We start from the raw sequence: 18085 nt of genomic DNA, 5'->3' as shown, positions 1-18085 counted from the left end.
AAATTGGAATGAAGGGGGGAAACTGCGGCATTTGTCTTACTGCAACCATTTCTGTCATGTATTTTCCTTAAATACATCTAGGTTTTCTTCATAGTGACAGCCTTTTTTGGCACTGGAAACATAGCTTCTGTTAACAGGTAAATTTTATTCATTGATTTGAGATACAGGGTATAAAACACAGGGTTCTTCCTGCAGTTAGTGTACTAAACATGAATTTAGTTAGAAAAATCACAGCAGCAGAATTAAAGCAATAGTCAGTAGAATAACGATAACTGACTTTGTTTCCACTCTCTGTAACATGTTCCTTAAGAGCCTGTGCTTGTTGGTTACGAGGTTGTCTCAATTTCCATTAGAAGTTATTGGCAGCATGAGCAGAGAGAGCTCGGCTGCTCACCAGCAGTGTGGCATCTTGCAAGACAGGAGCAGAGAAAAACTGTTGAGAAAGAAAAGTGAGGTATGCAGTTCCTGCTAATTTAATATTTGAGTGAGAGAAGAGAAAGTTAGAAGCCTTGTTTAAAAATGTGTATACGCCCGCTGTGTTACAGTGGTTTCTTTAATGGGAAATGCCATTTCAATGATACGTTGTAATTTCTTTTCATGTTTCTCTAGTTTTGATCCTGCTTCTGTCTATTGTTTCTTGACTGTGTTCAGTCCCTTCATAATGGGAGGCTTGCTTGTGCTGAAGGTTAGTAATCTTACCTTAGTGAAATTTGCTCAAAGAACTGTTTAATAAATAATGTATCGCACACGCAGTTGTTCCTTTGCAATTTACAAAAACATATATATGTATCTGAGCTTCATTAGCCACCCAACCATGTGTGAAGCTTTCAGCCATTGTAGTGTTTCTAGAGACAGATCCTTCTGCTTCCCAAAAGAGAGAAGCTGAAGTGCATGGAAGTATAATGTAACTGCATTAGATCAGTTTATTGTATTAAAATGCCAATTTTTAATGTTGAAAAGACTTAAATTATTTTTGAAATTATAAGCTTTCCCTATAGTGTAATATCTACAGAAACATTGAGGATATATTTATTCTATTAGCTCCATCTTCATTACATTAAGTACAGGCTTTGAATGCTCTACTGATTAGGTTATCATTGTATGATTAATGTTATTTTTTATATTTTTTAATAATCTGTCAAAGGTTGGATTGCACTTGTTTGCAGTCAAGGTGTAGGAGCTCTTTCCTAAGATTTGAGTAAAGGGTCTGCCAGAGGGGTAAAGAGGCAAACAGGAAGGGAGATGTGGAATTTATGGATTATTGCTAAAATAAGCAGTATTTCCTCTGCCTTTCTGCTTGTGCCCCAGAGAAAGCAGATTTAAGTTACAGGTATACTGTGTTATACTGCAGGACATAAGTTGATAATGCAGACCTTCTGGATGTGAGAAACCAGGTTTTAGCAATGCATTTACACTACTAATTTAAGGATTACAAGTCAACTTTGGAAAGAGAAAAAGGCAACATTCCTGTTTCTAACTTGTTTGTTTGTTTTGTTCTTAATTTACTGAATTTTTTACATTTGCTTGACTTGCCCTGGGGGGGGGGCAGTATGATCCTTGTTTTAATGAATATATTCTATATTCAGATTTTTCTGTGGTTGAGGTGACATTGTCCCATTACACTTGGAGCTCTGCAACATGTCACTTGAGATACTGGACCTGAATTGTTCTGTCTTCTAGCCTTGTTGAAGCATTTATCACTAGTGCTAAACTGGATAAATGAAGTGAGGATCATTAATGTGTTTTAATTATAGTTTTCTGTGTTGCCTCATGGCTTATTTCACTGCAGTTCAGCTATGACCATGGAAGGGGGATTTTATTCATTTAGTAAGTGTGCTTCCTGCAAAATGAGTTTCTACCCTTTCTTGCCAATACTTTATTTTTGTAAAACACACATTCTGTGTTAATTTCAAAAGCAGGAAAATGTTTCTACAACCTGCCAGGTTGTTTTGTAAATATGGCTATAAACCAAAATGTAGCTTGTGTTTTGAACAGGTTGTAATCCCCTTTGTTCTGGTATCGTGTGCTTTTGAAGCTGTTCAAGTCACAACACAGTTATCTTCTAAGAGGTACAGTAAATGCTATGTTTCTGGTATTAGTAAGGGTTTCAAATGTATTTTGCAAGAACTCAGAGTTGTCAGATCTTAATCAAAATTTTTTTTAAAAGTAGATCAAATTGTTACTTTTGTTATTAAATTTTGAGGTTTTTTTGCAAGCTCAGGACTTCTTTTCTAAGTGATAAATGAATATAAATGGAAGCATTGGCCCTGTCTGAAACAATCAGATATTTAATATTCTTTGTTGACAATACACAGGAGCACTTTTTCCTTCATAATGTAGAAAAATGAGCAGAATTTAAAGCCTGATTTTTGTTTTATATTGCATCTTTACCTACAGTATATTATTTTTAAAATAACCCATTTATAATGTAACCAATTTATAGCTTTGTAGCACTGACCTCACCACAAATAGCATTTGAAAAAAAAAAAAAAACCAGGCTAGATGCCCTTCCACTGCAGTTGTTCCTGCATGTCTTCAGTATTACAGATTTTTTGCAGTAGGACTAGATGGCTGCCAGTCCTTTCCACATCTCTAAAGACTTCTCAGAGAAGATGTGGGATGGGTGCCCAGCCTTGCAGGCTGCTGTATCCAGATTTGAAACGCCCTCACGCTTTTCACTGTCTCAGGGTTTTTATTTTTTTTAACTGTTAGCACTCCCCGCTCCCTACCCCTTTCAGTAGACCCAGTGCACATGACTGAATCCTCTGCTCATCGTGTGAGATTATAGATGGTGCTGAGACAGAGCAGGTCCCAGTCAGCCACACGATTTTGAGTCTGTCACTGTGGGATGTTGTGTGGGGTAGACCAAAAGTCTTGCTGTCGGTGACAGGAGGATCGCAGGGACTCTGTCCTGCATATTGCTCAACTGAGCAGGAGGAAGCTGCCCTTGCTCCATGTGTTGCCCTCTGCCTTTCTGTTTGCTTTCATCCTGCCTGTTGTCTCCTTACACACTGCCACCCAGTACTAGCAAGGGACAGGGCAGCCCCAAATCTGTTGTCTTGTTTGAGGAGCAGCACAAGGGACACCATCCCTTTTACCTTCTCTGCCTTGGCTTGTGTGCAGCATGCTTTGGGCTGTCCCTGCACCCCCAAGGGAGGGTATTTGTCCACCTTGCTAAGGCTTATACAAGAGCAGGGCTGCATTGAGGAATTGGGGTTGCTCAGAAAACCAGCTAGTGACTTCCATTTCTAGGGCTTGGACATCATAAAGGTCAGCATTTCCCAACTTGTGAATGCTTGCCTTGGCAGTGCTGGTGATATTGCAAGCTTTTATGGAACGTGCATCTGAGTGGGGAAATGGTATCAACTTCTTAAACCAGGGGACACGAGTACATCTGTGCTGCTTTTATGAGGCTGTGGTTGAAACTCAAGCTGGTGTTTCTGCCGCCTTCATTTAGCTGTGCTGAGGTAACAATAGCAGTGATGCTGCCACAGTATCAGCCTGGGAACAAGGCAGAAACCACAAGATGCTCCCAGGATCCCTGGAGAGGTTGTGCTCTGATTGTCAGCGCATCCTGAAGTCTGTGCTGCACTGTTTATTGCTCTTGCTGCCCCTGCTAAATAAAATAAGCCATCACAAGGGACAATCTTGTCTTTGCAGTGTATAAATGTGCTCTGAAATTAGTGTTGTCCTTCTCCTGTGAAAGGCTTCCTGCAGTGCAGAAGGGCAAAAAGTAGATTCTTGTGATTTGGACAAATTGGTCCTAAACTCTCCATTTCTAGATTGAAGACTTAAGTATTTTTTTTTTTTGCTGTTTGTGGGGAATGTTCTGTCAGAATATGTTCTTGGAGTTTACCTGTGAGAATAGCCCTCTGGTTGAGTGCCTCCTAGGCACTACAAGATTTGCAGCATCCTGTCTGAGCCATAGGCAAGTGGAGAAGCCTTTCAGTGCACCTGAGATACAGTTGGTTTGTTGCATCCTTATTTACTAATGGAGTATAGTTGAAGTAGGTAATATCAGAAACTTCCTCATCAGGAGGCATTGGTATGGGTGTCCCCGCAGTACATGCTTGCGCAATGCAGCAGCAGGACTTTTTCCAAAAAAACCTTCATGGGTTTATGATGGTAGTACTGATAAATTAACTGTATTCTAGTTAAAGACTTTTCTGTTAATGGGTCAGCTGTTTGCAACATTGCTTCTGTGTCATTAACTTAGAAACTAGTTTTAACCAGTTATAGCAATGGCTTTCATGTAATTTAGGATTTAGTTTAATGAAAAGAAGATTAGGTTAATGGGGGGAAAAAATAGCTCTGCAAGCTGCACTCTGGTTCCTTTTACTGGCTGCAGCCTACTTCCCAGAAGTAACCTGCCACCTGATGGAGAGGCCTGTGGGTTCGGGAGCATGCCATCAAAATGCTGGGTGTTCCCAGAGCAGCTTACAGGCACCCAGAGATCTGGAAGCCAGGGGCGAGCACCTCCTTTAGTAGCCTCCCTACCCAGCAGAGTGGTTATCAGGATAGAACTGATGGGCTCAGGTATCTGTCTGCCTGTGTCACACAGCTTTGCTCACTCTTGAGTCCATCTTGAAGCTTCTAAACCAGCTTTATATATTGGTCTAACTGGCACATGAGCTCCCAGTATCAGGAATTGGCAGGTGCTGTTTGTAAGATGCTCTTGTTCTCCAAGAAGTGACTCGCTTTAGGTTTCTCTGCTGCAAAATTGAAACTCTGTTAATGTGAAATGTCTTTTTTCATGTCATATTTCAGGGTGGGATTACAAGTGGCAGGTTTCCTAGTTGTGTATTTTAACTGTTCTCTAATACGTTGAAATGTATCTAAACGATTGAAAAGCAAGTGCAAGAAATCATATCTTATTTTAATGTCTTTATGGGGGTTTTAATAAACTTTGTAAATATGTCCATAAATAAAAGTTGATGGTCTGGTGTTGTTTCCCCCCCCCCCCCCCCTTCTTCTTTGCAGCCTCCTCCTCATTGTTCTTGTGATTTCAGACATTATGGCTTTGGTAAGTTGTTGTTGCACATTCTCTTCAAGTAAGATCAAGAAGCAGAGGGTTCTCCTAATTCCATCTAGAGAGATCTGAATTTGGTTCAGACTTCAAAGTTTTTCTAACTAGGGCAGTGAATTGGATTGAAATCCTAGCATAATTTAGAGCATAAAACTCCTCCAATCGCTACTCTTTGAATTTCATGTAATTAATGCTTCTGAAGAAGCAATATTCTCTTAATAATAAGAGAAAAAAATGAAGCAGTAAGTTATGATTCTGAGTTTTTCATGTCCTTTCCGATCAAATTCCTGGGAAGAATTTAAATGAGAATCTCAGTTTTAGCTATGTGCAGGGTTTAGTTAATTTTTCAGGGATTTTGAACATTTTATTCACCCCACCTTCCCTTGAAAAAGAGAGGAAAAGGAGAAATGTGTTACCCTCCAGTGCTGTTAAAGTTGTCAGAATCCAGGAGACCAACAACATCTGAAAAGTCACTTTGTGCCCTTTGTAGTAAGCTGTTAGGAATCGCTGTTTTCAGAAGGCTTGTGTCCACAGACCAAACTAGCTGAAACAACCCGAAGCTGAATGATACCCCAACATAATTTTTACAGATCAAAAATACATTTTCATTGCCCCCTCAAACTGTTTTCAATTCAGCAAGCAATGCCACTGGGTATCACAAGGTAAACAAACCTTTTCAAAGCAACATGTAGAGCTGGTGTTCTTACTTCATACACTCTGTTTTAGTTTCATCCCTTTGGAGTAAGCATTCCTAATGTGATTTCCTTGTACGGTGTGATCTGTGGATCTCACCTGATAGGAGAAACAGTGAATAAATAAAGACTAATTTGTCTGTAGAGTGAGAAATGGAGAAGGTATAGTTTTCAGTTGTTTCTTTTGATAACTTCCACAGGAAGAGGATTAAAAAACCAATAAACCACATTCATAACATTTCACTAATAAAGTCAGTCTAACCCCAGCATATCTCTTACAGCTCATGTATTCTCCTATTTTGGTCTAAATATTTTAAAACAATTAGCAAATACATACTTGGTGTACAAAACAAAATATTACCAAGGGCGTTTGATTTGCAGGAGCTGTGTGTATATATCAAGAGATGAGAAAGTTGTCAGGAAAAAAAAAAAAAGAGAATTGGTTTGTGGTTGTGAGTCAGTGTGGCCACCCGCTAGAATTTGGGACATCCATTAACAGACAAGTGCTGTCTTCTCTCAACATTATTCCCATTTTATGGGTACGGAACTGTCGAAGCTGCCCAAAGAAGTTTGTGTTGGAATTCCATGAAAACAATATGCAGCCTTCTCTTTGGCACTAGGCGTTATTTGGGTTCCCATTATTTCAGACAATAAGGTGGCTTGGTTTTTCTTATTGAAAATGTTCTCTGCTGGTCATCTGTTTCCTGCAAGCCCAGCTTGACAGAACTTAGTCCATCTTTAGCTGTTTATGTTTGAAACTTCTTAAATCTGTTTCTGGCTCCTACACTATTCTTTACTTTGGTCCAAATGAGCATTCCTAGAAAGGTCTTGCCTTTGTTCTACTTGAAGAACTAGAAACTTCAATTAAACAACCTGAAACCATGGTTTTTAATTTTGTGTTTCAAATTGTGCGATGCTGATGTACTAATGAAAGTTGGTTTCTCTCCTAGCACTTTTTCTTTTTGGTTAAAGATCATGGAAGCTGGCTGGATATTGGAACAAGGTACAGTATTTTTTTGCCTTCGTTGCATTTTTAAAAAGCTCATAGGTTAATGTTGTTGTTTACCTACTCTTATAATTTTTTCCAGTTAGGCTCTGTAATGTTTCACTGATGTTCCATGTACTCACAACATGTGTGCACACACATGTATATGTGTATATCCATCCTAAGCCAAAACTTGTGTCTTAAAATCTGTGTCAGAACAACATGGAGTAATGAATCTAGCATGGCAAGAAATACAGTTAGCAGGATTTGATTTCTAAAAAACATTAATTACACCAAAAAAATTTAATTATTCTTTTGCATTTGAATTTGTTGTAATTGCTGTTAAAATAGTGATCTATCAAAATTGTTAATTGTCTTGAATCTAGTTAAGCCCCTGTATACAGCCCCCTGTGAATTAATGAACTTTGTGCAAATGTGTTAGTAGCTACCAAGAGCTGTGCATTTATCCTTCCCCTACTTAGGGAAGACTAAATCTGTAGCATTTAAACATAGAAATCACAGCTAAAATGAGAATATTTGTTTTGCCTTATGAGCCATACAGGCGTCCGCAGCATACATCATGGAGTAGGTGCAGTCTTATTTGTGAATAGTCTAGAAATAACAAATACAAGGAATACACATTTCAGATTTACATTCTCTGAGTTGTGGAAATAGATAATGTGCTGTAATAAGCTTAGCAGGGAATGTGTTGTTAGTAATCCAGCCAGTCTGGTCACTTGACACTGTTATTTAAACAGAAGTTGAATAGTGACCCACTGTTAATATTCTGTTTAGTCTATATTTACTCTGTGCTTTGCTGAGCTGTGCTGTTCCCTCCAGTGTATGCATGCATGTACACACACGCACACATGTATTCTGTCTGTTTTCTTTGCAGGTTCAAATTCCTGCTTGTAGCTACATTTTGAAGGTTCCTAATGGGGAGAGATACAGTTAGATCAAATGGTGGAAGCGATACTTTAACATCACACTTCCTTGCTGTGGTCAGTTTACGATAAATCAGGTGGCCTGATCCTTTGGCATGAGTTCCTGTGCAGGTTAATAAGGATATTAAAGGCCTCAGAAAAGCTCTGTTTAGCTGGGCAAGAAGCTTTCTAATTGGGAGTTAGCAAGCAAAAATATAAACTGTTACAAGTACCCAGAAACTTCCTCTGTGATATATATGATCTTCATAGCATAGAGATCTACAATGGTGATAGATCATTGGATTCATTTCAGCTGGAAATGTGCCTTATCCTGAAGAGTTTAGGGGAGTTCATTATGTACAACCGTAATTCTGCCTCTCCATGTGTGTTTTGAGCACTGAAGAAAGCACTGAAAAAAGCACAGAAAAAATCCTTTCACAAGAGTAATTTGTGATTAGTTTTTAACGTGATGGTGCATAATGCTCAGGCAGCCTTAAATCTGTCATTACTTCGCTTTTGAGCACCTTGCCACCTACATTGTTTTATTGTAGTCTCTTTATATGTTTTCTGTATATGTGTGTATATGCACGTAAGATAAAATGACTAGGTTGCATAAGAAAATAGATGAAGCCATAGGAACAGAGCTGCAGTGGTCCTTATTTTATCTATCATGAGCAATATTTTGGCACCTGAACCTTCTCCTCTGAGCAGATTTCTAATGGTGTGATCCCCAAGCCTGGCAAAATTAGCAAGCAACAGCAGAGCATTTTTTTGTTTGTTTATTCCTGAAAGGGAAGATGAGCTTCATGGGGTTTTGGGCGATTCCCAAAACCAGTGGGAGAGAGATACTAACATGGCTCTTTCCTGTCCTCCTGTTGCAACTGCAGTGACAGCTCTGTGGCATGCCCATTGCAGCGTCGTCTGCTGTTCCTTTGACAAGCAAGGTCTGAAAATATATTTTAGGTGTTGCTAAAGTTTTCCCAAGAAGACTGAGTCAGTTAAGGAAATAACGATTCTGGTTTTTTCCAGCTGTTTGTATCTCAACAAAACCTGTGTAGGATTTCACAGAACGAATAGGTGCACCCTTAGGGACAGCTTTTCTCTTTTTTTTTTTTGGTGACACTGATAGGAAGTGTGTGTGCACGCTCAATTACCAGGGTTTGTTTTATATTACTAGTTACCACATCATTGAAATCACAGGTGCAAAAGCAGCTATTTAATTGCTCCTTGAAGATTAATTCCTCTAAAGTCTGTCAAGAGTCTGGGGGTATATGTGCCACATTTGCAAAGCTTCTGATGTATATTTCTTTCTTGTGGTGATAGCTTTCTATGGATTCTAATTACCACACTTCAAAACTTTTTTCTGTCCTCTCTCTTACTAAGAATGTGCAGGTTCAGTAGGAAACTCTCATTAGGCGATACTTGGGTTTTCCAGTAGCAGTGCTCAGAAGTTTCACGTGTAAGAGCTGGTTTTAAATCCCTTGCAATAAAACCCAGACCTTCACTGCTTTTTTCGTGGTAATGTTTTTTTTTCCTAATGGATCTCTCTCATTGTCTGGAAATAGGGTTTGTTTACTGAACTAACATATTTCATTTTTTTGTTTTTATTTCACCCCTAACTCCTGGCTTTTATGTCTCATTCTACCATGCCTTAACTACGTTACATGTCGTTTTACTGCCATCATGTCTGCCAATGTGATGTCTTTATTCTCCCTGCTGAATTCAACACGCCGCTTAAGTATTGTCTTTGAATGTAAAGAGATTTCTACTTTTCCCACTCTTCCAGATTATTAATGAAATGCTGAGCAACATCAGATCCAACATACAGTCCTGTATTACTACATTCAGCAAATTATCAATGCACCATTGATTCCCTCCTCTCAGTGAATTATCAATTACCATAAATATTTATGGCTTCTTATAAAGTTTTAAAGCCCCTTTTCTTTTAATGGTCATGCCAAAATCAATGTGAACTTGTTTTTCAGAGAGTGCTTTTCATTGTTTTGATACAATAACACGATAATAATCTTGCAGTGAATGCAGAAGTCAAGCAGTGGCTTATGCAAGCTTCTGAGATCTGCTAACCTTACCCTCTACCTGCATATCTTGAGGTCACCCTAAATTGCATCATATGCCCTAGAAGAATACATCATTACATTTTGTAAAAATAATAATGCAGTTTTCCTACTATTTTTGATGTATCAGTATGTATTACATGATCATGAGAAGTTTGTTCTGACAGATTCTTTTATTCTTGAATAACAGACAAATGGAATAGCTGGCTTTCTGGCTTCTTTGTCACTAAAATGATTTCTTTATGGCTTAAAAGGTTCGTTTATCTCTATAGATAGAGAGATATAGCCTTTAAAGCCTACTGTATCTCTACAGTATATGCAATTTGTAAATAGCTGTATATTCAGATAGTCAAGATAAACCCTGAAGCTTCTTTCTATGATAGTATTATATCATTTTATACAGACACATACTGTACTACTTCCTTTCTCTTTTTGTAGCAGTCTCTGGAAGATAAAAGATACAGTCTTAACTACCCTGCAGTTTCAAAGTTCAGGGGACATAGATAAAGCATAGGAGACTGATTTTTTCTAGGTTTTAGGATAACAGAATCAATTTCACATTTGGGATTCTGAGGCTTCTAGGTCTGACTGTTAAAACCAAGATTTGTAACCAGGAGGAAAACAGTGTTTGCCAACAATTTCTAAAACAGGAGCCAGGAGTGATGTGCTTTGTGATTTGTGTTGTGTAAAACAGAGGGGAGAGGATGTGGGATCCTGGCTGGAAATGCAGGAGCCTTCAAACTCAGAATCTAAATTCAGGGTCTCAGTGCATGCTTGGGAACAATCCCACAGTTCAAAGTCGCATGTCACATAGAAATAAGGTCCTTGGGCTCTTCTGGAGTGTGTTCTTCCAAGTCCTTGCACGAGTAGTTTTTGTTCTACTTGTTTTATTTCAAGTTTCTTAATTGCTTTGGTAACTTACTCCATCTTCCTGTCTTCTCAGCTTCTAATCAGGTCTGCCTGCCATCTTAAAAATTAGGCTGTCTTAAGAGAAAGCCACGTTTTGGAGCAAGATTGATTCCTCCTACCACCCCCACCCCCACCCCTCATTTTTTACTGGTCTTTGATTCTTCTTGTCTTTGATTAGTATTTCCCACCAATGTACATTGTCACAAGCAAAGACAGGAGATGGTGGTACCTCATATGTTCTCCTTTTGGTTCCTCGCCACTGAAACAGGTGTCTTCGTCCCTGATAAAAAATTTTTGTAGCACCAGCTTTGCCTGTTAACCTTGGCCTATATATAGGGCACTCACCTTTCTGTTGAACAGTGCAGCCTCACCTTAGATCATCCATCATCCTCTACACCAGCTACCTCTTCTCTACCGTTACCTGTCCCTGCCTATCTCATCCTTTATAAGCATTGCTCCACTGTGCCCTACTGTGCTCTTCTCTTGTATCTGTTTGATGTCTCTTCTTCCTCCACATGGATCTAACTTGCTTGGAACCTAGAGTCTCGCTCCTTTCTCTTGTCAGCTCAGGTTTGCCTTCTGATGGAGGAGGCTTGTTTTGAGAATTGCCTACTTCACTGTAACTGCAGATCCAGTCAAGGGTACAGTTCTGGGCTGTATAGGGATCAAGATTTTCCCACTGCTGTTGTGGCATATACCTCTAAGAGTCTTGCTTGCTTTGTTTAATTACAGCATTGCCCCAGCCTGAGAACTAATTTACGAAGCAGAGCTGCCTACAGGTACTGCAGTACCAGTTGCTGATAGCCCCAGAGATGCTGGCTGTTTGTAATTGTGACATGTAGACTGAAGTTGTTTTTAATTGTGCTCCTATCGCATTTTATTTTTTTATATTTTGTTTCTTTACTCCGAATATCTGATGTTTTAATAAAGGAGTGTAACTATTCAGCCTTTTGCGCTATACCAATGCAGGAATGTGTGCAGCACTCTCTTCTTTACAGTAGTACAGAAGACCCTGTTCCTCGACTGGTAGGTGGCTAAGCAGAGTTTGTAGAGACTTTTTTCCTTTGAGAAAGCCCCTCTCTATGCCCCCCAAATCATTGATTAGCACCCACATCTGGAAAAGCTCCTTTTGGCGTAGACAGGAACTGAGATGCCTAAGGACCATGTTGATGGTAGCAAGTTGCTAATCCTCTGGTGACTGTCTCAGGGTGTTTGTAGGAATAAAGGCAGGGTCTTGATCTGGCTTCTGATTTTCAGATTTCTCATTCAAGCTTTCTTTGAAAGCTAGAAGAAAAGTGGTGTTGCTACTTATATGAAAAACAATACATTTCTGGTGCCTGGTGAGGAGGAAAACTGGGGTGTTGCCAGTAATGCATGAGACGTTCAGCCATCCACCCATTTACCAGAGTGGCTGTTCCCTAAGAGCCACACAAACTTCTGTACCTGTGGTGTGTGTACAGTCCCCAGGGGCATGTTATGCCATGAAGATAACTGCAGCAAGGGTTTGACTTTCAGTTGGCAACATGTTCTTTCCCATGGGGAACTGAAACTGAACCTGTAACACACCCAGCTGGACTTTCAAGGGCAGATCTTAAGGGAGTTGTTTTATCTTTGTTATTGTATATATGCCATGAACTATGGAGTCTGAAGTGCACTGACCAGGTGAAAGTAGGTTTTGTGCCTGACTTCAGGTCCTCGCTGGGTCATCTTACACCTTCCCCACAGAAACAGGGCAGGAATATGGCTCTCATGGGCATGCTGCTCTGCTTAGCTAGAGCTGGAGGGGGGAGATGCTTATAGGAAAGACACATAGGAAAGATGGTTCCTGTCAGATATTTTAAACCATGAGTTGTTCACATTAGAATTGATTTCTTAAAATGATGTATTTTGAGCAAGGTATTGTGAGAAGGTTTAGTCAGACTAAGAAACAGAAAAATCATGTAGCTTGAGTCAAGTCCCTTTCAGTGTTCTTCATCTGTTTTGGTTAGACCTCAGCTCCTTTGGTTGCTGGTATCCAGCTGTGGAAGAGCTCCTGCTCATTAGTGAACTTTTTGGATTACTTTTACTGTCTCGCGTTGGTTTGTGGCCCAGGTTTGTTAAGAGCTGGTGCTTCTGTACTTCACAGAGCTAAGCTGTGGTAGGCTAGCACCAGGATTCTCACAGTCTCAGGGTTGTGAGGATTGATAGCGTCAGCATTATGAGCTTTACTGTTGTTCCATGGCTAAACTTTCAATCTGAATGAGTCCTCTGGCAGAAATTCTAGGTCATTAAACTGGCAGGTGCTCTTTGCAATCCTTTTTTGTGACTAAATTCAGACTTCATAGGTCTGAAATTACGCTACTTGTCCTAAAGAGCCATCTGCTTTGAAACAGTGAGTACTGGTGCATGGGGAGATACGGGTACCTCTCGTGTCAGAATGCCAATATTTTCAGTAGTCCCAGGAAAATAACAAACAGCCACACTGGATACACGATGGACACGGGTGCAGCAGTGTTTCGTCTGCAACTCTAGCCTGAAATGTCACTGGATTTGGAAAAATTCTGATTTCTTAATGGCTAGTGGCTTACATTAACAGCAGTTTGATTCAGACATTTAACACAGGGTGCTGTATATCCTAGGTCAAATCTCAGTCTGACCCTAAATAGCCCATCTCTAACACTAGTGGACATGGGGTACCACAATTTGAGCAAGTGGAGAACAAGCTCTCTGCTTATTATCCTTTTAATCATTAATGACTTAAGGACTTCCTAACTCAGAACCTGCATCTTTATGTTGTGTTTATTAGCCACTCTTGAACTCATTTGTTTAATCTCTTTGAAACCATGTGTTACTACAGCAGAGAAATCCTCAATTTTTAGAAATGTCGAGTGAAAAAGTAGAGTTGGGTTTTTTTTCTTAAAGCTGCTCATCACCTGACTAGTGTTTTCTCTAGAAAATTGCACTTCAGCTGACATATCTGAGTTGTCTTACTACCAACAAATGTCTACCTGATGGTGAGTTCTCCCTAGTTTCTGCATTATCAGTCCACAGCAGACAGAAGTTTTGCAATGGTTTCAGTCACATACATTGAATTACCCCCTTGAATGAAAAATACACCCAGTACCTCTTACTTCGTGTATGCCCAGTTGTGCTTTCTGTTGACCCCACCATTTTATTTTGCCACAGACTTTGGTTTTGACACGATAGTGCTGCTATAATGGTTGTCTTTCAGGAACAGCATATGTAAAATGGCAAATAATTAGGCCTAGTTAAAAAGAAAAAAAAATATTCAAGGGGTTGTTTGTCAGAGGGTTTTTTTACTCTGCAAATTTGCATTTTTCTCTCACTTCTTTTATCTCTCTCTTTCTTGCAGCATTAGCCACTATGTGCTGGTGATGTCATTGACCATATTTATGATGCTGATGAATGGACTGGCCCAGCTGCTAACTACACGGAGACTTGAACTTTCCAGAAGGACTAAGCACCATTCCACGTGATAAAGTGATAAATGTTCCTGCCTTGTTCCCATCCTCAGGCTTCCTCTGAACTAACCTCCACCTCTGAAATGTAAATACAGGTTAATGGACAAGAGTGCCAAAATCCCATCCAGGGGTTAGAGTGCTCTGCTTATACAGATTAAATGCTGTCCTATGACTGAAATTTGCATTTGGAGATTGCCACTTAGACATCAGTGGGGCTAAAAAACCCTCAGCCTTACTCTTCAAGTGCACGTATTCCTTGAAAATAAAAGCAGCAACAAAATTATTTTAAAAATAATTAGGCAACTATCTTTGGGTTTTTTTTTCTTGTTATAATTTGTCTGCCAGCTTGTCTCACACATGCTCACTCTCATTAGGAGTCTGCAAAGTCCTAGCTTCATTTCATGTCTCATATAAGCATCTCGCAGACTAAAAGCACAAATGAAATCAGTCTGGGCAGATTACTGATTTGTATGTAGCTGACGAGGCATACACATTTGAATATCTCTGAAACTGGCCATGGTTTTTGCAAGCTGTGTCGGTGCGCATGTGAGACTATGCTGAGGCAGGTTAAGACTGGTGTGCTGGGAGGCTGGTGCTGTAAGACAACAGCTTTTAGGTAACCTCAGTGCGAATTGCTGCTACTGACCACCCTCTCCTCCTGCCTCCTGTGCTTGGGTGGGCTGAACAGTATACCAGCTTAAGTAATTGATCTCAATGAAAAGCAACCTGATTAAAGAACTATAAAATAGCATTCAGATTCCCTTATCTGGCTCAGGGCAGGCAGGAAGGCTAGAGCCGATTGTGTCAGTGGCAGCCCAGAGTTGGGTCAGCATAAAGAGGTCGTGAAACTGCAGCTGGAGTTGGTGGTTTGCATAGTGATGCCACTCAGAGGCTTTTTTTCCTTTTATTTCCTTGTTTGCCTTTCCAGTTGTGTTCTGCTTCTGATTACAAGCATCAGCCTGGGTAATGGCTGCACCACGAATCAAACCTAGACACAAATCCCCTGGTTATACGCCGATTACAAGTGAGAGCAAAGAGCCAGGGTACTTGAGAGGCTCTGTCTGCTGTTGTGTGCTCCCCGGGGGACCTAGTAACTAAATCCATTGCATGAGGCTCTGAGACAGACTTGTAACTTTGTAGCCCTTCCAACAACAAGCAGCAGCTTCCGTACCACCAGCTCGCGGCTGATGAAGTAGCACAAATTACAGTACCCACCTACACCTCAAAGCTTCATCGTTCCCTGAAGTCATCTCTTTCCAGAATTACACAAAAATTGTATTTCCTGCTCAGCCGAAGGCCTGCACGGAGCTAGGTGTCCTGCCTTTGAAACAGCTTTTTCCATCTACACCATCAATAAAAAGGGCCTTTTGAAGTAGAACCGTTTGCACAGTGAAGGAAGTGACTGAAAGAAAAAAATTTCTTCTTTCTACCCTGTTGTATGATAGCATCACTAAAACTTGTGCTGTGTAATATCCCTGTGACTCACACCCAACATGCAGACAGGCCTTCCTATCTGGGAGCTGATACATACGGTACGTGATGCTGCCAGCCAAGGTTAGACATTCATCATGAGGGCTGTTCCAATACTCTTTCCAGCCATCTGGCATTTGGCTGTGGTCACAAGTCTGTTTAACGCTCTGGAAACTAGTCATCCCTCCGCAGGAAGTTTGGCTGAGAGAAACCAGTCACAAACCTCCATCTGCTTGTTGAGTGCTAGAAAAATACCATATCATGGGCTTGTAGTCATCTGTGCAGCTTTAGAGTACCTCTTGAGAGTGTCTGAGTGCTGGAGAGGGAGTCATTTTTCCACTAGGTAGTGGTCTGGTGGTCCTACTGGGCATGTTGCTAGCACAGCTGGTCTCAGTCGCAGAAGATATTTCACATTTGTTACAGGGCTATACCCGCAGACTTGCATGCCAGAAGGGTGGGCATGTGTCCACTGCTGGTAGTCATACTGTACAGCCAAGGCAAGGAGCAGCTATGAGCAGGTGGAAAGTTGCTGCTACAGCAGAAACTGTGCGTAGGCACGGGAATCTGCTGCACTTGTTCTTAGATCCAGTGGTTCTCTGCTGTGGAGAGTGATTGATCCCCACCTCCACCCCAGTCTACAAGTATCGATGGTGTACTGTGTCATTGTCAGGTCCTGTATAATCAGCTTTGTGTTAACTAGCTGATGTCTTGAGACCTCTGTCTAAACCACAATAATTTCAGTACACACAACTATAGGCAGCTGTACCGTTGAGCATCCCAACCTCCATTGCTAGAGTGATTTCTTTGCAAACTATTGTTTGTAGAGCAAATTCACTGATGGGAGCAGCTGAACAGCTGGCATTGGTGTGATGTGATGTGAAGGAACTGACTGAAAAAATAGGAACGTGGAGCCCACAGGGCTGCCACCCTGAAGGCACATCTTCTACAAGTGTGTCAAAACTGCTTGTTATCTATGATGAGACCAAGTGGATGTCCTACCTACTAAGTGAACACACTGGAGGTATGTACTGTCTGGTGCTGCAGGCTGCCCAGGAGAATGCAGAGGAGCTCAAGCCTCATGTTTTATTACCAGCTCCCTGTGGTAAGACAGCATCTCACCCCACTGCAGCTGGTGCTGCTCATCTATGGTAGTAGGAATAATCCACATACTCTGGTATGCAGGCAAGTGGAAATGGCATCCCAAAGTACAACCTGCATCAATTACTCTTCCTGCTTATGGCTTCTGCAGTGTCTTTCTACAGTCTAGGCTTTGTTTTTTGCATCCATTCTTGTAAGAGCAGAAAGGGGACAATGAGCATGGGAGAACACTTGCAACGCATGTATTCTTGTTTCCCCAGTGCTGCTCTGCAGACGTGTGTTCTGGTTTGCTGTTTGCTTTGGTTGGGCCATAGTGGTAGCAACCTTAGATGACCTTTCTCTTTCCCCCGCTGGTCCCTCTGTGCCATTTGTGAATTCAGTTTCTAGCCGAGGCCGCAGGAGTGCTGGAGAGCAGCTCTCATGGAGAGGCAGGATTGGCTGTGCTATTCCCGTGTCTCCCCAGGGGAGGCTCTTGCCAGAGTCTTGGCCAAAACTTTTGGGTTTACTCCAGCACAGGGAGGTGTCAAAAATTCTCCCACTCAGCTACTTTATGCAGCCCCATGGGGTGTGTGACAAAGTCAGCTCTTCCTCCCACGATGCATGTTCCTTTCCTTTCCAGAAACAAATGTCATCAGCAATAAAAAGTCCTGCCCAACCTTAGGAGCTAAAGTAAGGAATAAAATTTTGTACTCAGTTGAGTTAAGCTTAAGCTTTCCTTTCCTCTGCTTGTGGGTCTTCAAGCATTATGTCTGCTCACGAGGTCCAGACAGCACACGGACCATAGAAAAGGGGGAGGCTCTGAGCCAGCAGAGCCTTGCAGGCCAGTGCAGGTATCACCCAGCCCCTGTGTTTTCTGCTGAGGGCAAGAAGGCAGAGTTACCCCAAGCCCTCTTGTCTAACTTCTTGCGCCTGTAGCAGAGTTGCAGACTCTGACTGCTAGACCAGGTGAGGCTCCAGATAGTGAAAATCTCAGGCAGGGAAAGGCAGGTAGATCAATATTGTTATTTATGCCATGGGCTGCACAATTTTTTTTAGCTATACTCATAGTGTAAAAACCTCTGCAAAGCTTATATCTTCTTGCTTTCAGAGCCAGGGACCCCCAAAGAGCTAACCTGGAGTGCCCATCAGGTGCTGTAATTCAGGAGAAGCCGTACTGAAGAGCAGATGATACAAAAATCTTGTAATGTTCAGCACTAAGAATCGTTCTCTGCTACTGTGTTATCAAGGCTGTACACCGCAGCCTTTTGACATCCATCCAGGGAGTGAGCTGTTTCTTCAAAGGTGATGAAGCTTAGATTGTATCAAGACCTCTTGTGACTCAAACTAAATGACTTCCCCTTCCCCCTCACAGATTAATTCAGATTTCACAAGCTTTGGCAATTTCAGTACATGCTGTGGCTGTCGTAAGGCTGCTACAGCCTTCATGTTCTTGAATGAGAACAAAGA

At 41.2% G+C, this 18085-nt stretch overlaps 1 protein-coding gene across 7 annotated transcripts in view; it reads left to right on the top strand.

Annotated features, from left to right (window-relative positions):
• The window catches only part of PIGN (phosphatidylinositol glycan anchor biosynthesis class N), a 106915-nt gene extending 92549 nt beyond the window's left edge, over nucleotides 1–14366 (top strand). For 2 of the 7 annotated variants that reach the window (XM_055704642.1, XM_055704647.1), the window contains 6 exons: nucleotides 82–137; nucleotides 610–685; nucleotides 1996–2069; nucleotides 4981–5023; nucleotides 6669–6721; nucleotides 13963–14366. In XM_055704642.1, the coding sequence (XP_055560617.1) occupies nucleotides 82–137; nucleotides 610–685; nucleotides 1996–2069; nucleotides 4981–5023; nucleotides 6669–6721; nucleotides 13963–14086 (426 nt within the window). In that variant the 3' untranslated portion in view covers nucleotides 14087–14366. The other 5 variants (XM_055704643.1, XM_055704644.1, XM_055704645.1 and 2 more) reach the window with 5 other exon arrangements.
• Nucleotides 14367–18085: the final 3719 nt, after the last annotated feature.

Source organism: Falco cherrug, chromosome 3, assembly GCF_023634085.1.
Source record: "Falco cherrug isolate bFalChe1 chromosome 3, bFalChe1.pri, whole genome shotgun sequence".
Lineage (NCBI taxonomy): Eukaryota > Metazoa > Chordata > Aves > Falconiformes > Falconidae > Falco > Falco cherrug.
Note: the sequence above shows the minus strand (reverse complement) of the source record. Positions and strands in the feature narration are given on the sequence as shown.